Here is a 24,946-nt window from a genome sequence, read left to right as displayed (position 1 = left end):
TAAGTAATAAGTAATAAGTAATAAGTAATTAGAAAGTAATAAGTAATAAGTAATAAGTAATAAGTAATAAGTAATAAGTAATAAGTAATAAGTAATAGTAATAAGTAATAAGTAATAAGTAATAAAGTAATAAGTAATAAGTAATAAGTAATAAGTAATAAGAGTAATATAGTAATATAAAGAATAAGTAATAAGTAAGAAGTAAGACGTAAGAAGTAAGAAGTAAGACGTAAGAGGTAAGAGTAAGAAGTAAGAAGTAAGATTAAGAAGTAAGAAGTAAGAAGTAAGAAGTAAGAAGTAAGAAGTAAGAAATAAGAGTAAGAAGTAAGAAGTAAGAAGTAAGAAGTAAGAATAAGAAGTAAGAGTAAGAAGTAAGAAGTAAGAAGTAAGAAGTAAGACGTAAGAAGTAAGAAGTAAGAAGTAAGTAGTAAGAAGTAAGAAGTAAGAAGTAAGAAGTAAGAAGTAAGAAGTAAGAAGTAAGAGTAAGAAGTAAGAAGTAAGAAGTAAGAAGTAAGAAGTAAGAAGTAAGAAGTAAGAAGTAAGAAGTAAGTAGTAAGAAGTAAGAAGTAAGAAGTAAGAAGTAAGAAGTAAGAAGTAAGAAGTAAGAAGTAAGAAGTAAGAAGTAAGAAGTAAGAAGTAAGAAGTAAGAAGTAAGAAGTAAGAAGTAAGAAGTAAGAAGTAAGAAGTAAGAAGTAAGAAGTAAGAAGTAAGAAGTAAGAAGTAAGAAGTAAGAAGTAAGAAGTAGAAGTAAGAAGTAAGAAGTAAGAAGTAAGAAGTAAGAAGTAAAGAAGTAGAAGTAAGAAGTAAGAAGTAAGAAGTAAGAAGTAAGAAGTAAGAAGTTAGAAGTAAGAAGTAAGAAGTAAGAAGTAAGAGTAAGAAGTAAGAAGTAAGAAGTAGAAGTAAGAAGTAAGAAGTAAGAAGTAAGAAGTAAGAAGTAGAAGTAAGAAGTAGGAAGTAAGAAGTAAGAAGTAAGAAGTAAGAAGTAAGAAGTAAGAAGTAAGAAGTAAGAAGTAAGAAGTAAGAATAAGAAGGTAAGAAGTAAGAAGTAAGAAGTAAGAAGTAAGAAGTAAGAAGTAAGAAGTAAGAAGTAAGAAGTAAGAAGTAAGAAGTAAGAAGTAAGAAGTAAGAAGTAAGAAGTAAGAAGTAAGAAGTAAGAAGTAGAGAAGTAAGAAGTAAGAAGTAAGAAGTAAGAAGTAAGAAGTAAGAAGTAAGAGTAAGAGATAAGAAGTAAGAAGTAAGAAGTAAGAAGTAAGAAGTAAGAAGTAAGAAGTAAGAAGTAAGAAGTAAGAAGTAGAAGTAAGAAGTAAGAAGTATGAAGTAAGATGTAAGAAGTAAGAAGTAAGAAGTAAGAAGTAAGAAGTAGAGTAAGAAGTAAGAGTAAGAGTAAGAAGTAAGAAGTAAGAAGTAAGAAGTAAGAAGTAAGAAGTAAGAAGTAAGAAGTAAGAAGTAAGAAGTAAGAAGTAAGAAGTAAGAAGTAAGAAGTAAGAATAAGAAGTAAGAAGTAAGAAGTAAGAAGTAGAAGTAAGAAGTAAGAAGTAAGAAGTAAGAAGTCATAAGTAAGAAGTAAGAAGTAAGAAGTAAGAAGTAAGAAGTAAGAAGTAATAAGTAATAAGTAATAAGTAAGAAGTAAGAAGTAAGAATAAGAAGTAAGAAGTAAGAAGTAAGAAGTAAGAAGTAAGAAGTAAGAAGTAAGAAGTAAGAAGTAAGAAGTAAGAAGTAAGAAGTAAGAAGTAAGAAGTAAGAAGTAAGAAGTAAGAAGTAAGAAGTAAGAAGTAAGAAGTAAGAAGTAAGAAGTAATACAGTAAGAAGTAAGAAGTAAGAAGTAAGAAGTAAGAAGTAAGAAGTAAGAAGTAAGAAGTAAGAAGTAAGAAGTAAGAAGTAAGAAGTAAGCTGCTAGATGAAGTGGAAACATATTGGAAAAGTTTGGTTCAACAGAGATCGTAATCACAGAGCTTTCGATTATCATGTTCCCAAATTAAAGGATTGCCAAGCGAAACCTATATTACGAACCACAATCATAGTTAATTGATATATACTATTTGCTATAGATGTAAACACCGTTATACTTTATCAAGCTTATTTGAAAATGATCCGATGGTTCTCTGAAATCGCCACCATCGAAACAAACAGCCCCAAACAAAAATGCTGTATGTTGCGGGGCTCTTTTGGGCTATCTTATTGACGCTCTATGTGTCAAATGATATTTCAACAACCGTGACAGTTCGGTTAACATACTCACTCGAAATAGTCCTAAAAGTAGATAAATAGGTGCCGATTAGTATCAGCAGTGGAATGATGAACATAAACACTAAAGTGAAGGTGGTGTAGAGCTGCTCTTGCCAGCGGTCGGTGTAGAAGCCATGCGTCACGCACTGGTAAAAGTCCTCTAGGAAGGGACCCTTCGCTACCCGAAAAATCATCCACTGTGAATAAAACATGAAAAAAAGACAATGTTACGGTTGATTGAAGCACAAAGTCGATTTGCATTAGTTTTTCTTTTGTAAAAAAATGTAAAATTAAAGAAGTAAAACTTGGTTAAAGCTTTTGGTGAAATCAATTATTCTACATCGACAAAACGCACGAAGGAGTGCTTTGTAATCCAACCAGAAGGGATAATACAATTGTTATCTTTCATCGTTGTAATGGAAGGGTACCGATATCACGCCTTTTGACAAAGCAATATATTATTACTTTTCTAAGAGATGAGTTTATAAAGTATAGTACACTGAACGAAAAGAAGAAATTTCAGCTGAAGCTTATAGAATCTTATGCTAAGTGGAATTGTGTAAAGTATTTCATGATAACCGTTCAATTCAATTCAATGTAAGCTCGACGCAAACATGTGAGCAAGATTTTTTTTCCCACAGTAACGCTACTAATGTATCAGTTCACGTGCATGTGCTCCGGTCTAGCAAATCCAATTCTCATGTACTCATTACATTGTATTCTATCACAACATGAAGAAGTCTAGCACAAGTCTGTTAAATTTGCATTTCCAGGAATATTCAATTTATGAACATTACATCCGGATCAATCGATCCCACAAGACCTGAAAAGTTTGAATTTCAAGAAGTTATCAACAATGAAACAGATTGAGGTGAGAAAGCGTATTCATTGAAAAGTTTGCAATATAGAACTGAATAACAATAATCGATTGAATCCCTAGAGTTTTGCGAAAGCCTATCATTTTATTGACATTGCCTGAAACAGTCTCAAATTATTCATAGTTTACTAATCCCGTCGGTAGCAGCCATAAATTAATCGAATTACCTGGCATTCATACCAATGTTCAGAGCGCTGTAATTGGATTCGGTAGCGAAAGCCTTTCTCGACTGTCGATTATACTTCGTATTCGTTTGAAATTTGGGTTTTTCGCACTTAGTTTTATTGTGTATACGTGCTCGGATCCAGAATATTAGGCAGTGAACTGTACTTTTAATTGAGGAAAAGGATAATGAAAATTGGATCGGATCGGATCGCATTATGTGGATGTGTCGCCTATACGCACAACATTCACAGACGTCTGCTTAGTTTTCCGTCGAATGTGAAATATTCAGAACTGTCCTGAGAGTATCGTTTAGAAAGCTTTGCTACTGCGCAAAATTACAGCATCTATATTTATTTTCATTTTCCTGCGCCTGTGGATTGCTTTGAATAGCCTGTCTGCGGATGAAGGCACAGATCTAAGGTCTAATGGCCATGTTGGCAATGAAAAACGGATCCTCGTGTTTTTCAGGGTTGTTTTTATTGTACGTGGTACCATGAAGACGAAAGTGGTTTATCGCATGTATCAACCGTTTAAAATCTTTTTCTTTGATAGAGATTAAAGAGAAGCAGCACCCAGCAAATGGTTTTCTTTGAAAAGAAAAAAATAATATAAATAAAAGCACAACAAAACCGACGATTCGCCAGAATTAACCATCTTTAAATATGCAGTTGAACTGCTGTGAGTTAGATAACCGCAGGCCGCAAGAAGCAAACTTTTACTTTCTTCAGATTTATTCATTCAATTTTTTTGCTGTCTTATAGTGAATTGTGCAATATTAATAAATGGTTGTTGCTGGAAATAGAAGGAAGAAAGATTGTACTTTTAACAACTAATGTCGCATGCTGAAGCTTGAAATAAAATATGAACAAAAAATCGCAGTTTTCGTCTGTAATATATGAGTCATTCCATCTCAAGTGTGCAAAAAACAGTACAAACGTATCAACGTTCATCCCAGATTTGACTTATATTTCTTTAAATAACTGTGGTGCAACGGTCGCGTATTGTGATTATCTCTATAACGAATGTAGTTTTGTACGAAGCGTCTTAGGGGCCATCCACATACCACGTGGACACCTTTGGGGTCAAATTTGCCAGTTGAGACAGTTTATAGTAGTGGATTACGATGATATGAATAGATACAGAGTAAATTAGTGGATGATAGTAGATATGATAATTAGAAGTAATGAAAAGTTTACTAGGAAACGCAGGCATTTATTGTTTAAATGAATTGAGTTGATATTTTCTCTCTCTATCTCCGCTATATCGCACCTAACTGGCGAAGTTTTCATTACAGCAGCACCAGCATTTCCACAGCAACACTCCCACTAAGTAAAAGTTTCCATTCCGCTCCATAAACGTTTCTGTGTGCAAGAGGGTACTATTGAAAACTCAATTCCGGCGGGGCTGCATTCTGATTCCTGTGCCAGTTGATCTCGAACTATAGAATCCACACGCTCGATACCCCCTGCCATCCGTTCGAAAGTTCATCATGCAATTTTTTGCTCGGTTTCCCGAGCAGACTATTTTCCAGATCACAAATCTCTTCAAGTTATTTTTTAAATCTTTCACAGAAGAAGAAAAAACTGATGATAAAATATGATACCGCAACATAGCTTCACTATCAACTTTGACCGCGGTGATACGGTGAACTTTTCAGTGGGTTCAAACTCGTTTGTCACTGTCTTTAGTAATTCGTCTAGGTATCTCGTCTATGTATAAAATTATCGCTAATGATGAATTATAACTTCGTTCAATTTTAAATTATATACAAGCCAGATCGTCATCAAACCACACCTACACGTTTATAACGCTTGTGAAAGATTATTAAATTTTGAAATGTTATCTCTCTTCAGGACTCAGGACTATAATTAGATGAAACTAATTCGTAAAATATTTTTAATCATGAGACGAAACAAATAACATTAACCCCTTAGTGCCAGCATTAATGAGGAATATTTGAATTTTATTGGGAAGCATAAAATCCACTTAAATTAAAATCCAAATCGAAAAAGGTCTGACCGGACTATAGTGTCCAACAAACTTTCACTAGTGGGGATTGTGTGACGAAAAGTTTGTTGGTTAAAATATATACTCTACACAGCCTGTGATATCACTTGGCAAATCAGAAATCAACCCAGATCCAGATTCAAGACAAGCATCCAGTGATACAGCATACAGTGCTCATGCGAAAAGTGGATACGGCAAGGATAATCAAATGCAAATAATTTACATACGCTTCCTTTCCTCTGCTATTGCTGTCTATTTCATGCTTTCTACAGCGAATCATTAACGTGTTTCACATCGTTTTCAGGAACATCCACCGCAATTGTCCCCGAATTTTTTTATCCCATTATATACTACGTTAAAAGTTTTAGCGAAGCTCCTCACTTATCGGAGAGGGGGTTTTCCTCATCTTTGTCAGGTGAGAAAAGAAACGCAAAGACATAAAAGGGCCATCCACAAACCACGTGGACAGATTTTTAACTATTTTTAAACACCCCCCCCCCCTCCCGTGTGGACAAATGCCTATATAAATTCTTTTTTTTGTAAGGACCGTGGACATTACACAACCCCCCCACCCCCCAAGCTTTCCACGCGGTATGTGGATGGCCCCTTAAACGACTTAAACGAGTTTATAAATATGGAAAGCAATTTGGGGTCCATCCACATTCTGAGTGAACAGTTTATAATGGCGAATGTCCAAAATTCATACAAAATTTTTAGAATATATATGAATGATTATTCCCTGCGAGAGAAGGTGGTCTAAAATCGTCAAAAACTAGTCCACGAGGAATATGACTTATGAAATTGTCCAAATTTGCATGTTACTTCACGTCTTGGGTTTTTGTTAAGAAGAAATATGTAATACGCTGTGGAGAAAATTGGGACTCAACATTGCCTTCGAGGAAAAACTTGCAAAAATAACAATAAAATGTATTGTTATAATATTTGTTCATCTTAAGAACTAATCTGGGAACAAAATAAAAACACTTTACGTATTGCAACTTGTTGTTTTGAATCTGCTTGAACCGATTGTTTGTATGCAACAAAAATCGCTAAAAATACACTTTATTTTCAAATAATATTTTAGCATGAAAAACACTCTTTAAATAGCAGGAAATGCATGAATAGTAGCAATGCTAACATATATCCACTCAATCAGTGAAGATTACGACAAATCCCAAGCACTACGAGCGCTTTTTTACCACATTTTCAGAAAAGAGGTATAGTGATCAAAGTCACCCCGGTGATCAAAGTCACCCCAGTTTACGGCACTTACGTCATTAACAGTTATATCAACTTAAAAATAAAATAGTTCATACAAATCGGTTTGTTCGCGAAGTTCAAATAGACAATTCACTTTATGTCTACTTCACTACACCAGAGAACAATTTGTGAACGCGAAATTATTCTGTACCGTAATAACGTTAAGAAGGATAGCTTTTCGATGGTAACAATTTTCACTATACTGTACAGAAGGCAATTGAAACAAAAAATTAAGCAAAGTTATATAAGTTATGATATGCCAATTATTATTATTTTCTTGCTAAGTGGTGGAAATTTTTCTCGTCTCTATCTTCATACTGGGTTTATATTGTCTTTATATTGTGAGACACCAATGGCATTTTTTAGCTTATTTATCAATCGATTTTTCGATTCCCCACAAGTACCTTGTGGGGGGGCCTTTTCAGTTTCAAACTAGCTCCATGGTTGAAATTAAACGCATTTAGTGAAACCAATTTTAGCGTGACTTTTTGATCGCTTGAAATAAATGTAGAATAAATAATAATAAAAAAATAGCTTCATCTACGGACCCAGCGCACTTGGCTAGCAAAAACGAACGCATTTCGCGCGCAATGTTCGTTTTTATACCTAAAAGAACAACGCGCAGCGCAGCCCAACCTTTTTTTACTTTCTTCCATAATACCGTGTGTGTGGCCCCGCCCACTTTTCATTAGTACTCTCTCTCTTCGTAAGTATTTGAGACAATCGCACGAATTTAATTCATCACATCATCATTCATTCGCCCACTGACTTCCGCACAATTCAGATGTATATTTTAAAATCGGTTCCAGTTCACATTTGTTCTTCATGTTTCTCGTGATTACGTTCCTACTATGTGGGTGGTAAACGTAGAAGAGGACACGTAGCCAGTACTAAGGCTCATTATTAATTTTCTTTCTGTAGAGCGATATAACATGTGGACTGTATTCTTCGACTTTTATTATAATTCTAAAACGGAAATACAAGTTTGAGTGTGTGCATGGAAACGCAATGGTAAAATCAATTTCAAGGCATGTTGCCAGTAATTCCTCAACTCAACATCCTCCCGCCGGCAATAGATGTCTCAGTCAGATTCTCCAGTGCTAGCGTCATCCAGGGGTGGAACTGCTAACTTGGCTGTTGACCGCTTGAATACTCCAGCTGTCTTCACCGAAACGACGCGAACATAACCATCCTTGCCAGGATGAATCTCAGTAATTCTGCCTAATTTCCATTGGAGCGGCGGGATGTTGTCTTCCTTCATAAGTACCAAATCACCTACCCGCAAACTCGTGTGCTGTTTATTCCATTTTTGTCGTTTTTGCAACTCGGACAGGAAATCTATCGACCAACGTTTCCAAAAGTCCGATCGCATTTTTTGAATGTGTTGCCATCGAGATAGTGTTCCAGGTTTGATGTTATCATACGACGGCTCCGGAACAGTGTTTATGGCACGTCCGAGTAAAATATGACCAGGTGTAATGACGCTAAAATCGCTAGGATCAGCTGTTTGTGCAATTAACGGGCGAGAATTGAGCATTCCTTCAATTTGCACTAAGAGTGTATGCCATTCTTCTTCTGTTAGTTTAGTTTCACCTGCTGTGCGCCGAATGAAATATTTGGTGGACTTTACTCCAGCCTCCCACAAACCACCGATGTGTGGTGAGCGTGGAGGTATGAAATGCCATCGAATTTCTCTAGGCATACGAAAACTTTCGATTGCATCAATTGAATGTTGCTGTCTGAGCAAAACATAAAGCTCATGTAACTCTGAGCTTGCGCCTGCGAAGTTAGTAGCAAAGCAAAGCAAAGCCTTGGTGCTACATTCCGATTCGGAACTTGACCTTCTGTTTACTATACACAGACTTCGCAGCCAACTGTTCAGTGTACAGGACAATTGCGGGGCTAGCGCTACGATCCTACTGACACTAACAGTCTCTCCCGAGTCAAGACTCGAACCTACGACGACTGGCTTGTTAGGCCAGCATCGTACCTCGAGACTAGCTGGGGAGGCTGGCGAAGTTAGTAGCATTGTCGCTAAAATGTCGGATGGAAGTCCTCGACGTCCTACAAATCTATGCAATGCCGCTATGAAACTCTCGGTTGAGAGATTAGATACAAGTTCTATGTGAATGCATTTAGAAACCATACATATGAACAACGCTACATAGCCTTTTGTGTAAATTGGTTTACGAGAGTGTCCTTTGCGAACGTAAATTGGGCCTGCAAAATCTACACCCGTGCGTTCGAATGGGTGCGCTTGAGTAACTCTGTATTTCGGTAGGTTGCCCATAAATACTTTGGTATCTGGTGGTCTTACCTTAAAACATTGTATGCATTTTCGTAGCTGATTTTGAATTACATTTCGACCGTTGAGAATCCAATACCTTTGTCTCAGAATGGATAGTGTACCACTAGGTCCCACGTGAAGGTATTCTGTATGGATAGCTTGAATTAGGAGTTTGGTGACATGGTGATCAGCAGGCAGAATCGCAGGGCATCGTTGTTCATAGGAGACGTTGGCATACTTAATTCTCCCATTAACGCGTAAAATTTCATCGCTGTCTAGCCAGGGGTTCAAGCTTTGCAACCTTCCAACATATTGTTCACCAGAGGGATTTTCCTGACACCGTTTAATTAACTGAATATCTGAACGCATATGATGCTGCTGAAGTAGACGAATTATGAAGTTCAACGACAAACGCAATTCATTTACTGTTGGATACTTTGACTTAGCTTCTTCGGAATTTTGCTTTCTTGCCTTCCGAATGAATCGCATGACGTATGCTAACACACGCTGCAGTTTGCGGAATGAGCTGAACTTTGATAGCACTGTTGGCTCATCATCAACAAATGTCGTAACGAGTGCTGTAACCTTCATCTCAGGTATTTCATTAAACTCCTGGAGTTTCTCCTCCTTGTAACAACCTTCATTCAAATATTGCGGCCCATACCACCAGGTACTATTTCGAGCCAACATGTTCGGATGAACACCACGAGTTAGAAGATCTGCAGGATTGTTATTGGTTCGTACATATTTATATTCATAAGATTGCGTTAGCTGCAACACCTCTGCAACTCGATTTGCGACGTATGCCTTCAGACTGCAAGGATCCTTTTTCAGCCACCATAAAACGATTTGCGAATCTGTCCATAGTACCTTACGATCGAACTCAAATTTCAAAGCCGCTTCTATTTGTTTCACTAGTCTAGCCATCAGTCGAAATCCGCTTAGCTCGAGTTTTGGTATAGTAACCTGTGATGCCAACCGTGTTTTACTTGTGAGTAAATGAACGCTAACTGTATCATCTTCCAAAACGCTGCGTAAATATACACAAGTACCATAAGCTTCCATTGAAGCATCCGAAAAAGCGTGAAGTTCTAGCTTGACGCGATTAGGTGAAATCACCAATCTTTGCACTTTTAAATTAGTCAATGCATGTAAACCACTTCGGAATTGATTCCAACTGTTTATCAGTTCTTGAGGTAGCTCATCGTCCCATGGTATCTTCAATCGCCATAACTGACGCATGATGAATTTTGCCAATATGATTACCGGTGCAAGTAAGCCTATTGGGTCGAAAATTTTCGCTATCTCCGAAAGAATGTAACGTTTTGTTACCGGATGATTGTAATTTGTCTGGTTGATATTGCCCATGAATTTATCCTTAGTGGGATTCCATAACATGCCAAGAGTTTTGATCACATTCTTGGCACCATCTTGTTCCAATGACAACTGTTTTTCTCGTAAAACTTCCGGTATGGTTTCCATAAATTGAGGTGAATTAGAACACCATTTGTGAAGCGTGAAACCACCTTTTCCAAGCAATTCTTCCAGTTCAGCACGAAATGTCTTTATATCCTCCAGTGTGTTGCCACCAATAAGAACATGATCTATATAAAAATCTTTTGAAATGATTTTGGCTGCCAGCGGATAATTGCGACCTTCATCAACTGCCAATTGTAACAAGGAACGCGTAGCTAAGTATGGAGCTGCAGCTGTACCGTAAGTTACTGTAGTAAGTTCGACAACTTTCAGTTTTTCAGATAAGTTTGGTCTCCAGAAAAATCGTTGGAATTCGGCATGTTCCGGATGGATTTTTACCATCCTGTACATCTTTGCGATGTCTCCAGTAAAAACAAAGGCATGGGTACGGAATCGTAGGACGATGTCAAACAACTGATCTTGAAGAGTAGGTCCCACCATGAGAGTATCGTTCAATGATATGCCAGTAGTAGTCTTCGCTGACGCATCGAAGACAATGCGTAGCTTTGTAGTAGACGACGTTGGTTTAAAAATAGCATGATGTGGTAAAAAGTATCTCGTTGAAACATCTTCAGACGGATCAACCACTCGACAATGGCCAAGTTCAATATATTCCTCGATGAAGGCACAATAAGCTGTTTTGAAATCAGGGTCCTTGTTGAGCCTTTTCTCGAGGTAAGCAAATCTTTGTAGTGCGTGTTGTCTAGAATCGCCAAGTTGACTCACATTTTCACGGAACGGTAACTGCACTACGTATTGACCGGAAGCATCTCTGGTATACATTCGATTGTAGAATTCCTCGCATGCTACTTCTTCTGACTGCATTGCTGTTTTAGTAAGAACTTCTTCTGATTCCCAAAACCTTTGAATTAGCAATTTGAGTTCTGCTTCCTGCACCGCAGTATTGCACTGAATGGCTCTGTATGTCCAACTAGAAGCGTCTACTAGACCCCCTATCACCCATCCGAAAGATGTCTCCTGCATGTAAGGCAAATGTTGAGCAAGTTGCAATTTACCCGTCTTTAGCAGCTCGAAAAAGTGTCCAACACCGATCAGCATATCCACGCGCTGTAGGTAGTTGAATTTTGAATCTGCCAGAAATACATTAGTGGGAATCGGCCAAGCAGTTACATCAATAAAATTCGCGGGTATAGTTCTAGTGATTCGATTCATAACCATACACTCAATAACGTGTGTGGATTTATCACTCCGAGATTGCACTTTCACCTGCACTAACGATGTTACCTTTGTCTCAGCTCCGTCGACTCCGATAATCTTAATATCCACGGGCTGTCGCTTCATTTTTAGTAGTGTAGCTATCTTTTCAGTCAATAGATTTACTTGCGATCCACAATCCAGCAGCACACGACAAGGTTGAGCTGTTCCACTCCTATCAATAATGTTAACAATTGCTGTACAAAGCAAAGCTCGTTGTTGGTAGACCATACATGAAGCGTTGATTACGGATTGTGTAGATGCATCGCTGCTGGTTGTAGTAGTGTGCTGGGTTTGCATTTTAGGCGTCAGAGCAGTTTGCAAACTTGAGCCAGTTGTGCCGCTGGAAACAGTATTTAAATGAAGTGTTGAGTGATGCCGTTTATTACAGATTTTGCATGACATCTTGGACATACACTTAGAAATGATATGCCCCTTCCGCAAACAATTGTAACAAACTCCGGTTGACTTTGCTTTATCATAGCGATCGGAAGGTGAAAGCTTCAAAAAATCCTCACACTGGTGGTTGGGATGTGCCTGCTCGCAAAAAGTACACCTCATATCGACCGACGTTACCAATGCAGACATCTTCAATGGAGGAATTTTTGTGTTACCGCTAGAGTTGAAGGATTTTTTCTGCTTCGATGAAACAGATGTTAAATATACTCGTTCTAACACACTTGACTGCGGGTAGTCAAAAAAGAAATTGTGTCTGCGTACGTTGGAATATCACCGTGTTTAATGCTGCTTTCCCAAAGCTTGCGTGTCTCTATATCCAAGCGTGAGGCAAGAATATCGACGACCAAAATATCCGAAAGACCGACAAGATTATACTGTAGAAATTTGAGCGCCTCTACGTGACGTTTGCACTCATCGACTAAATGACGTAGCTGTTTTCCATTCTCGCTGTCCATCGGTTTAAGATTAAGCAAACCACTAACGTGAATATCAACAATTTTCCTCTTATCCTCGTAGCGCTGCTGGAGAAAATCCCACGCTGCTTCGAAATTGTTATCGTTGATTGTTTGTTGGTTAATCACTCCTGCGGCATCTCCTGTTAGACATTTGTCCAAGCGATAGAGATTCGTTGCATCAGATTCGCCAGGGTATTTGTTTATCATGTCCATAAAAATAGCTTTAAATTTGAACCAATTCTCCGGTTGACCGTCGAATGTAGGCAGTGGTGTGTGAACAGCTGGTAACGGATGCACCTCCTGTTTTAGTCCGTCAAGCAACCTGCACACACTCGACCTAACCTCATTGTAGAGTTCTTCGAATTCGATGTATTTCGCCTCCTGTTCAGCGGAATTGCCCGGCATCAAAGCATAAATCTTATTCTGGAACGTATTAAACTCTTCGCAGGCGGCGTCAATTGTTTTTAGGTACGTGCGCAGTAAGAATTCGTCTGCGACCGTACCTTTCTGTAGACTGCGTTGTATGGCAGTTCGAATTCGCGTAACTTTTCCTTTCACTGTTCCTCTTTGTTGTACCAGAATTTGCAGTTCTTCCGCCATCTTCCTTTTTCGTTTCTTCTGAAGTTGAAGTCGTTTTCGTTCTCCGACGGGAGTACTGAATAATTCTGCATCAGTGTCACTGTTTATAGCAGGCGTTGATAACATTTACGCTGCTAAACAATCGAATATTTAGAAACCGCGTTACCCGAAAATAGGTACAACGATTATCCGGCGAAACGGGACCAAAAAATGTAGAGCGATATAACATGTGGACTGTATTCTTCGACTTTTATTATAATTCTAAAACGGAAATACAAGTTTAAGTGTGTGCGTGGAAACGCAATGGTAAAAATCAATTTCAACACTTTCTAAATGGTGAAATTGAGAAAAAAATATTCCCATATTCTTTAGAAATCAGAAGAGAGAAAAAGAGAAAGAGAGAAAACACTGAGCGAGAGAGAGAGAAAGGAAGGGAGATAAAAGAAAGAGAATAAAAGAGAGAGAGAATGAAAGAGAGAAAAAATGAAAGGAGAAAAAAGAGAAAAACAAAGATATAAAGAGAGAAAGAAAAATAGGACATAGAGATAAAGAAAGAAGAAAAGAGAGATGAAAAGTTCTCGAGAGAGGAAGAGAGATAGAGATAGAGGAATAAAAGAAGAAAGAAAGAGAAAAGAGAAAGAGCGAAAGAAAGAGAGATAGAGAAAGAGAGAGAAAAAGAGAGAGAGAAAGAGAGAAAGAGCGAAAGAAAATGAAAAAAAAAGAGAGAAAGATAGAACGAGAAAGATTGAAAGAGGAAGATAGCAAGAGAAAGATAGAAAGAGAAAGATAGAAAGAGAAAGAGAGAGAGAAAGAGAAAGAGAAAGAGGAAGAGAGAGAAAGAGAAATAGAAAGAGAAAGAGAAAGAGAAAGAGAAAGAGAAAGAGAAAGAGAAAGAGAAAGAGAAAGAGAAAGAGAAAGAGAAAGAGAAAGAGAAAGAGAAAGAGAAAGAGAAAGAGAAAGAGAAAGAGAAAGAGAAAGAGAAAGAGAAAGAGAAAGAGAAAGAGAAAGAGAAAGAGAAAGAGAAAGAGAAAGAGAAAGAGAAACAGCAAGAAAAGGAGAGAAAGAAAGATAGAGATTGGAAGATAGGGAGAAAGGGAGAGATTGAAAGAAGAAAGAGATACAGTGAAAAGAGAAAGAAAAGGAGAGATTGAGCTTGAGCTTAAACGACCTCACATTTCGTAGTTGCTAAGCCGAGATGAATCTGAGCTAGTGAATTTGCACAAAGAACCAATCACAATCATTATCGCCAGAAACCGAATTTCTCTTACGTCTATAACGAAGAAACATTGCAGTTTTAACAACTATAACGGAAAGAAAGGTTATTTTGTTTGGCATTCATTCACCTGTATATGGCTTTTTTTCTGCAATTTAATGTGACGTAAGGGTCAAGTAGAGAGATGGGAGGAGCCTGAGAATAAACCTTCGCGTAAAAGTCGCTTTGACACCGAGTGGTCTGATTCTATTATGATTCGAACTCATGACCACTCGTCAGAGATAGAGAAGCAGAGACAGAGAAAGAGAGTTAAAGAAAGAGAGATAAAGAAAGAGGGATAGAGAAAGAGATAGAAAGATAGGTAGGTAGGTAGATAGTAAAAGATAAAGAGAAAGAGAGAAAGGAAAAGAGAAAGTGTGAAAGAGAAAAAGTGAGAGAGAAAAAGTAAAAAAGAGAGAAAGAAAGAAAGAAAGAGAGAATGAAAGAAAGAGAGGGGAGGGTGAAAAAAAGAAACAGAGAGAGAGAACGTTGGCGTTGTCTGAGCATCTTTGCGTATTAAGAATCTTAGCTAAAAAAAACCTAAATTAATCCACCTAGCAGTGCAGAAACCTTCGTTATACTAACTATTACTACATATAAATTTATACTAACTATTACTACATATAAATTTGTAATGCCAGTAAATCATAAATCGTTTAAGATTATATTCAAAAGATAGTTTTCCAGAGGGTGAACCAAATAACATCACTGAATTAAACCTCGATGAGGTTCTCACATACATTTTTAATACCACAACGGCTTCGTTTTCAAAAATCATAAAACCCAGAAAAGAACACAATGATTATAGATTATGGGTTAGCATCGAAGATTTCCTACGAATTGCAGCAAAGTCCTATAAACTTGCTCTTTGTTACCATAGAAAAAATGCTTGCATCATATGTGTGTTTATTTCAAGAAATCAACAAAAATTTTGATAAAACTGTGAGAATCAAGTGCAAAAAGATTTTATTGAAATATTTATAACTGCTGTTGAAATGTCTATTCCCAGTACACATCAGATGATGTAAGGAATTGTTAAATTAATTCTATTTCAAATACATTTTTTTCAAAATTAAAGTTTTTCGCAAGACTTAAGGAATTTGACTGTTTAAAGTGTACTCGGGAACGTAACTCTTGTTGGAGACCTAGGCTGTATGTTAAAATCTGAAACACTTTCAGAACCTTATACAATATGCTGCAAAACGAGGATCGGGATAACATGGATACTCTGTTTGCACTGACCTTAAAATAAATTTAGAAAACAATATTTATATTATACAAAAGTGAAGTGTATCAAGTAAACGAGAACCGGAGCATTGCAGTTTCCTCTGAAATCTATGGAATATTGTTAGTAAAAAAACTATTTAAAATAAAAGGTTCATTTGTTTACACCAGTTAGAACGAACTACCATAGTATGAAAATTATGCACAAATGTCTTTACTCTTAGTTTCTTCTGAGAGAAAAATAGTAGTTAAAAAAAAAAGAGAGAGCAGGAGAAAGAGAGATAGTGAGATAAAAATAAGAATAGAGAGAGAAATGATCCAAAAAGTGAAATACTCCATGTTTAAAAATTCTTTCGTAAATATTCTGAAATTCAAGCAACCAAAGCTCAGTATGATTTGCAAAAGGGTTTGGAGCTTCCATTTGCGCTTGTTAACACTTGAATCGAATAACGCATTTTGTGAAAGGTGTGATTTTTTTTCAATTTTTTTTTGTTCGATTTTGGTATACTACACATGTAAACAACATATTTACAAATACTACCGTACATACTCACATACACATGTATACAGGCAATGTTCATTCAGACGAACTGAGTCTATTGGTATACGGCACTTGGCCCTCAACAGATTTATTTTATGTTTAAAGTTAAACACTCTATGTAAAAAAATTCTCTTTGATCAATATCTCATAATCTAAGCCAATAATCAAAAATCCACTCGGTAGCATTCTGGGGGAGCACAGTAGCTTTCATTTGCAGATAAAATCATGAAAATCGGATAAATCGCTCTATAAGAAAGGTGCGTTAGTATTTTGCGTCACATACACACAGACAACGTACATACACACACACATACACACACATACACACGAACAGACATTGCTCAGTTCGTCGAACTGAATCGAATGGTATATACCACTCGGCCCTCTGGTCTTTGGATCTATTTTGCGTTTTTCGACCGATTTTATAACCTTTGTTTAGTATAACAAAGGTAAAACTAGAAAATCTCTTTACTACAAAAGTTCAAATCAATAGATGCAATAAATGGCATGTAACCATTTTTGCGATGTAATGTGAGGAGATGTTTGAACTTTCATAACAGAATAATTACTTTTTTTTCTCTCAAACCAAATCACACCGACGTAATTTCGAGCTACCTTAATTTTTGAAAAAATTCAAATAGTTTCCAACATTTTACTCTGCGACCAAAATTTCGCAGATTTTATTGATTAAGATGGAATTCGGTAAATAAAAACTCGAATTATAAATTTTATATTCTATTTATATTCGTCAATCAACTCTTCCTCTTTATAAGCAAAATGAATAAATTCAGCATTTAGAGCAGATGATTTAGAAAATTGTTGCTAATGATCAGGTATTTTTATAGCCACAGTCAGATAACAATCGATCATTGTCAAGTTAAGTGGCCATTTTCAACTTTCTTGGTCACATTTAAACAACCCGAAAACCCTGTATTAAATCAGTTTCCGTTTTCTGCAGTGACAGCAGTGTTAGCAGTAACAATTGCTGAGACTCAGACTCATGTTTTCTTCTAGCAAAATACTTGAAAAAAGTCCAGCCCAAGTATAAAAGATCAACTGGAAATTTTTGCCGAAAATTTGAAACGCAATAAGCAGCTTGAATAACAATTGTTAATGGAGCGCTTGCTAATTTTAGCAAACAATCATCTTTTTTTTGACATCGCAGGGAGGAGAGAAAAAGTTCACTGAATGAAGACTCGTCAAGCAAACTTTATACTGGACTGCTAGCTGAAAGCTAACTTGTTGAAAACTCAGCAAAAAGTTTGCTGGGCTCGGTAAATGAACTGAGTGCTTAAGAAAGCCAGAAACATGGGTGCTATTATTAATTTTGCTGAAAAATAAATAGGCTTACCATCAATGCGTTGAAGAACAATTCAAAATTGTATACTCCATATTAACAAAATTAGTTTGTTATGCCATACAACAGTGATAATCAGTAATCATTAAAAAATCGTTTTAACATGTTGATATAATTATTTAAATGCGCTTCTCACAAACGTTTAATGCAAAGTATTTGATCTCTTCCGAGAAACAATTTCCGGTGGGGAACAGTCTTGCGATGGCAGTTTGATTTCCACCGGTGCTTCAGACAGTAGTGCTTCGGTGTGGGTGGTTTTCACCGCTGGCTGTCTTGTGGCTTAGCTCTAACTCAATACAGACCGCATTATCATCGCCCAGGCCACCGTATTTTCAACTAACTGACAAGCGGCTAAAGGGAAAAGCCATGATTGATGCATTAATAACTAATTGGCTGGCACCGGCCCGGCACCAGCAGTTGTTGATGCGTGGAAGTTAAATCGAATCTCGTGGGAACCGTGTCATGTCAGTTACACTAACTGCAACTTAATCACCGCCCGCCCAGCAAAGCAAGCAGAAGGGGTGTGATTTGAAGTAATTGCCGAGAATATTATAATTAAGTGCAATTAACATAAATGGGCGCAGACACGTTTGAGCAGCTTCAAAGTGTCGAAGCAGCATAGATTTACCATTTACTCTATTTGATTAGCGATCTGCTGTTGATTTATTGCGGCTACCGGGCCCTTAACAATAATAAATCAGGAATTGAAACACGCTGATTCAAATAAGTTTATTTAAATATAACTGTGTCTAGAAAAATTTTCTGTTAAACTATGGATCAAATCTCAAGGTTGAATTTCCCAAAACTCATAACATTTTTTTTAATCAATAAATTTATTTGATACGGCTCAATAATCCGAGAATATCCCGGAGCCAGTTTGTTATAAACTCATGTATACCGATTGGTGCGCTTTGATCCGGTAAGATTCACAGAACGCAGCCAATTTTTACTCTTAGCGAATAAATTATTCAAGTGCATTTCTGCGAATTATGATCATTTATTTCGTAGGTTGGATAAGAAGCCTCACAGAGATTTCATCATTCTTAAGTGCTTCGCTTGGGACAACAATGCTCCTACGCAAGGTCACAAGATTAGGCGATGTTTTATCTTTTTTGTAATGAGTGGAAAGATGCTACTTTTTGTTTGTCAGCTGCATGTGGCTTACGTTCTCAAAAGTTACCGAACAACTGAAAAGATTGGTTAGAGATTCTTCAATAACGAATCAACTGTTCGCTGTTACCCACTTCTCACCGAGTAAAAGTTTCGTATGAGAACCGGATTGGAAATTTCTGACCTTCCGTTAAAATTGCTATCAGCAGGTGTCATTCAAGCTTTAAAGGCTCAATAGAGAAAATTATTTGAGCATGATTTACTTCTTTTTCTATCGTTCTCGTTCAATAAGGCGAACGGCGAAGGTTCGGCGGAGTCAGCTCACAGTTTAACGGATATCTTTATCTCAAATTGAAAACAGTGATTTTTATCTCTGGTATTGCTTCACGTCGCGTCATTCGTATTTTGAAGTAGAATACTTCTCTCAGGAAGTTCGGCTACATAGGGATGTGAAATGAAAATCTAAAACCGAAAAAAGTGAAAAATATGTCCAATTTCTAATGCTAATAAATCGGTTAGTATTCTATGGATTTCCTTCGTTCTTGCAGCAATAGATTGGAAAATCTTCTAAGATTCTTCCCAAAATAAGATAATTGTAATTTAATTATTCACACCATTGTACTATTGAAAATAGTCAAGCCTTGTCAAAACGAAAAATTCGACCTCTGATTGGTCGTTATATGCTTGCTTCCCAAGCACGGTCGACAGGATCATATACCTTGCAATTGAAAACATGCAATTTGGCCTATATAAGAGCCTGTTTCAGCCGGAGCCGCTCATAATAGTTCTAGACAGCGACAACAGCAGTCGTCCTTCCTTAGCAGCAGCACTAGCCCTGTGGTTGGTCACCACGTCTCAGGAGCAGCGCGGTTTTTCTCAGCGTGTGTCGCCAGACAGCCATCATTCCCCCCGTGTTGGGGCAGCATGAAGATTGCCATCAGGAAATCCAATTTTGGAAATCAAAATGCCTTTTTCAAGGCAAACAAACAAGTCATTGAAAATTTATAATTTTTGTCAACGCAAGCAAGCATTCTGTGTTGCATCCTAGCAATTTAAATCTGTCGCACCCGTCGTATTTACTGAATGCTAAATAGCTTCCACAGTGCATGTTGTCCGTGTAGCTTAATTCCCCCAATGTTAGGGCAGCTCAAAAGTTGTAATCAGTAACCGATTTTGTACCGCAAAATGGTTTTTTCAAGGCAAATAAACAAATAATGGAAGGTTAATAATTTTCTGGCATCAACACAAGCAGACATTCTGTGCGGGATGCAATCAAATTCTGTTGTAGTTGTCTAATTTTTACTTTATTTGGTAAACCCCCCACTGTAGGGGCAGCGCAAAGGCTGCGATCAGCATAACCGACATTGAATAATAAACTGCCCTGTTAGAACGCATTCACAAAAGCAGTTAGTGCGACTATGCAGAGCTGATATGAAGTCGATTCAATCAATCAGCATAAACAGAATTTCGTCGTCTCCCAGCTGCCAAGTTGCAACATGATGCAACACGCAACAGCGAGCAAACGAAATCGCTTGATGTTACAAACAGGGTTGCCACATTTAAATCTGTGTTTCCCCTTGAAAAAATCTGAACATCTGTATCTGGAACAAAAATATCTGTAAAAAAAATCTGTGTTGTTTAAACACAAAGAACTTTGTATTTTTTGAGTTTTTATGGTACATAAACCAAATTTTTAGCTTAAAACGTGTGAGGAGTTGAAAATATGTTCAATTTGCTCAATATTTAATGGAATAAAATTTGGATTGTTTTCAAAAATTAATGTCAATTTCGAAAAATCTGTAAATCTGTACTTTTCGACGAAAATCTGCATATCTGTATATACAGATTCTGTACCGTTTCTTCGGCCAAAAATCTGTAAAATACAGATTAATCTGTACATGTGGCATCCCTGGTTACAAACCGCAATAAGATACGGGTTAAAACCGTTGCGTGTGTGAGAGCACCATCGGTGTTTATTCGCTGGATACAAAAATCAAATGCGAATTGTGGAATAATTTGTCTGAAGAACATTAGGGAAAGGAACAACTGAACTGATAGGGCGTGGCCTATTTCGTAGCACCCTTCGGCTATAAAAGAGTGTTTCTGGGAAAACTAGCTACATTCATTAGTCGGAAGGTGAGCTGGATGGACCGTCCACAACGTTGACAGAAGCAGCAGCAGATATCAGCACTCAGCGGTAACAGAATGTATCAGCGGGTTGCGCCTGTGGCTGTCTCCAAATTAAACAAATCACTTGCGCTGTGGTTGGTCACCACGTCTCGGGCCTCTGCCTGAGAACGAACGCCAACGCGAGCGATCGGGCGAGATTTTTTCCGTACATTAGCCGGCACTTCCTCTAATGGAAAAGTTGGATCATTTTGTTCAGAAGAATATTACTGTCGGTAATATTACAGAGCTGCGATTGCATTATATCCGATATGGAATTGAACAATTGTTCTTTTGAGGACAGATAAAACACTTAATTTGAAGAGTTAATAGTTTTGGGTACCAGTAGCAGTATGGTAACAGCCGGTACTTCCATGAGGCGGATGTTATAAGGAAGTAAATGGAAGCGGCATGGCGAAACAGTTCGGGTGTGCTTGGACGCGCGTCATTTTTCGTTGTTGATATTATTTCCCACATGAAACGAAGCGCTTTCGTACGATAGCGGCGGTATTAGCGGTAGATGCATTTGCCAACACTTACTCCAGTAAAGCCGTGTCTAATTTTCAATGTGAAAACATCTTTCTACTGTGTTGGCCGTGCACATTAGGCCTCTGCCAGGTTAAACGCGAAAAGCGGCGTGAACCGTTTCGCCCGGCCGTAGGTTAATGTGCGGCCGTAAGTAGAGCTGTGTAAAAGTATTCTACTTTAACCTCGCGGTCGTGGCTTTGCACACAACCCTCCTGTGATTTTTTCCTTCTCGATTTCACTTGAAGTTATAGCGAGCTGCAAATCTTACTTTGTGGATTTAGATCTTTTCCGTGTTGAAAAAATAAATCAAGTTGAAGCACTTGTAATCAGACTTGGTAAAGCACGCACCGCACTAGGAGCGGAACGCAAATTGAGCTCTTGCTTGCTAGGTAACACGCACTCAAGCTAGCTGCTTCGGTCGCCGACTCGGCTCGTGAAGAAAAAGAGAATAGCACCAAACAGGTGATATCTCTTCGTTGGTGTTTTCATAAAGTTACATGGAGCGCGCGGTGTAGCCCCGATCTATTTTTGCTTTGTGGCATTTCCGCCTCCTTGTCAGTGCTGATAAAAGTCATTTTCACCAGTAAAATTCTCGCCAAACATGTGAAAAGGGCCCATGTGCCATATGTAAACAAGCCAAATTTTCTCGTTTTTTGATCAATACAAGCGAAATCTGCTCTTACCAATAAGATTTATTGATAAAAGAATTCACTCTTTATCAAAAAATCTTATTTGTACGAGTAGAATAAGCTTGTATTCATTGAAAAACGTGAAATTGTGGCTTGTTTACATATGGCACATGGGTCCTTTTCACATGTTTAGCGAGAATTCTTCGAAAATTACAGCCAATCATTTTCAATTTTCACTTCCAATGATCGCAGCACTCTTTCAGATACACTAGATTTTCGTCCTAGTAACGTGCTGTTATACTCAGATGAAATAGATCGCGCGCATTGTTCACGGTTACGGAATAAAATTTGACGACAAATCCAACCAAATGATCTTCACTTCAAAGCGAAAAAGAAAAACAAACAGTCCACTCAACCAAAATAAACCTCACCGAAACACTTTTTCACTGACACTGACCGATGCCTTGACAATCTTCGTTAACTGATAAACTGATTTTGTTGTCTTGCTTTCATCGCATGAAATATAAGGAGGTGTTTTGACAGTTCACTTTCATGCAAAAAGCGGGAAAGGAGAACTCTGAAAGGATTGAAAAAAAAAATAACGTTTATGGATGCTTTTTTTCACTTTCACTCAAGAGTGTCAACAAATATCAACCCTGCTCCTTGTACTCTGATTCTCCTTGCTATGTATATTACACGTTGAGCTAGCGCACAGTGAGCGCTGACGACGTTTGCGGGTGAATGGGTGACTATATATTTGTGTTGTTTTTAAAATTAAATGTCTTGAATTTAACGAAATAAAATTTAATGAAATTCAATGAAATGAAGCAGCAAAATAATGCTCTGTTTAACAACACCGGTGTAGCCAAGGATACAAAGAGGGTTCAAGTGATAACTGATCAGTAGTCTAAACTGATTTTCTATTTCTTTTTATAGTTTTAAAAGAACATGCGGTGAAAATTTTTTATTGCAACAGTTGAAATTACTTGGCTTTGTTCTCACATTTGATATTTTTCCACACGTGTACTGTCCACACGCGCAAACCAGGAGACTAACTTACTTCTTTTGGAAAAATGAAGCAAGAATAAAAGTAAGGTGTTCTGCGAGGTGTTGCTCTTTATACGGTTAAGAACCGAAGCGCATTACACAGTTTAAAAGAAACCATACGTTTCGGTAAATATTTCCTCTAATATGAGGTTTAAATTGTTTTATATTTTTAACCCTTCAGCCAAAGAATACAATAGAGAATGATCAAGACACTATTTTGATACTTTCCGTCGTTTCAGGAAGCATAATCATCAATTATCAATTCACAACACGAGTTCATATTTCAAAAAATATTACAAAATTCCTATTCGAACTTGGTAAAGCCCGCACAGCATCTCGAGCAAAGCTTGATTGTAGCTCTGCTTCATAACCCACACGCACTCGGTCTAGGTGCTCTAATTTTCACCTGTTAGTTATTGAATTATTGAATGAACCTCCTACATATCAGGTTCATATCGATTTCCAACTATTTTTAGTACTAAAATTAAAATGTTAGAATGTACAACAATCGCAAATAAAAACAAAATAATAAGGAGCGCATTTTATTACTTTTTATTTCATTTACTAGTGGAATATGCTTCTTATGTTGAACAGAAGGATGGTTTTCGTAAAACAAATGCAAATATGTCCTGTATTTTCGAAGAAATAAAGTTATTTAAATACACGGATTTTTCGAAAAAACCTTATAAGAAATTACGCATATTGCAATACAGATCGGACTCGATTATCTGGAGGCACAATCATCCGGAGGCTCGATTATCCGGGGTTCGATTATGTGGAGAGAATGGCTCGATTATCTCGAGTTGTTATTTTTCTCCGATTTCGGATTTTGTTAACTATTCTACCTAGAAATACCAACTTTGATTCAGTATTTTGCGACATATGCTGCGTAGTCAATTCAATGATGCCAAAAGGGGAGGAGCAAGATTGATTTTGGTTCAACTTATTATTATTGAATTTCCACTATTTTGACGGTCACCGTACCCGTCGCATGGATGGGTTGCTTCTGGATAAATCTTAGTCGCTTTCTCTGATCCGCAGCTTATCTAGCCGCAACGCTTATATAATTACCAATAAGAGACATATAAAAAGGGTATCAAGGTGTTTTAGCGGCTTCATGTTTCCTTCATAATTATTCTGGAACTTATTTCGGAATCTGGTGACCGATTACGATAAAGTTTATTAGAATATGAAGGCAGCTATACTTTTAAAACTAAATATGTTGCGTATAAATCCGTTCAGACATCTCCGAGATAAATGAACTTAAATAAATTGAAAGTGGTTTATATGATAAACATCGACATCGACCATTAGACCATTTCTAAATATTTATGTCGGCACATTCACACTTATTTTTATTAGCAATCCAGCTGTTCTTGACAAGCGAAAATAGAAAAAAAATCAAAATAAATAAACGGTTCTATTATCCGGAGAATTCGGTTATCCGGAGTGAAATATTATTCAATGCTCCGGGTAATTGAGTCCGACCAGTACATACATTCAGAGTTGCGATTTATCATCAATCCAGCTACTCATGTGTTAATTCTGATCGAAAAAGCGAGACATAAAAAGATATATTTTATTTGATTTAATCTCCATTAATGAATATTCTTTGATATGATAAAAAATTTTCATACTAATCAAATTATAATAATATTCACCCTGGGCTCGGTAACAAAAATGAATTGAAGGCTTAAACGGAAGAGAAAAGTGCTTCCAAACAACTTGCACATAAGCTAATAGCCAAATTGAAAAACACATGTTTGCCATCACAATGTTACCGGCTCAGTCAATGTAATGCAAATAAAAAAATCACAGGAGAGTTGTGTGCAAAGCCACGACCGCAAGGTTGAAGTGGAATACTTTTACAAGAAAGATAACCCGGCTGCTTGCGTGTCAGTCGTTTTTCCTAGCAAATAAATGTTGACCGCTCATTGGCGGTATTGAAAATTCTGTGCAAATGAAGTTGAAGTACTACTCAATTTTAGTTTGCACATATAAATACGACCTCACTGAACAGGAAAAGAACAAACTCTTTGCGGCGCAAACAAGTTTCAACAGTCAGAGTATATGTACATGTGAATTC

General features: G+C 37.2%; 1 protein-coding gene across 4 annotated transcripts in view; it reads right to left on the bottom strand.

Moving 5' to 3' along the window:
- LOC129730925 (gonadotropin-releasing hormone receptor) overlaps nt 1-24,946 on the bottom strand; it is a 283,718-nt gene that overhangs the window by 53,111 nt on the left and 205,661 nt on the right. For all 4 annotated transcript variants that reach the window (XM_055690571.1, XM_055690572.1, XM_055690573.1 and 1 more), the window contains one exon: nt 2,240-2,423. In XM_055690571.1, coding sequence (XP_055546546.1) covers nt 2,240-2,423 — 184 coding nt within the window. The remainder of the gene's footprint in view (nt 1-2,239; nt 2,424-24,946) is intronic.

Source organism: Wyeomyia smithii, chromosome 3 (assembly GCF_029784165.1).
Source record: "Wyeomyia smithii strain HCP4-BCI-WySm-NY-G18 chromosome 3, ASM2978416v1, whole genome shotgun sequence".
Classification (NCBI taxonomy): domain Eukaryota; kingdom Metazoa; phylum Arthropoda; class Insecta; order Diptera; family Culicidae; genus Wyeomyia; species Wyeomyia smithii.
The sequence above is the reverse complement of the archived record's forward strand: the minus strand, read 5'-3'. Positions and strand labels throughout refer to the sequence as shown.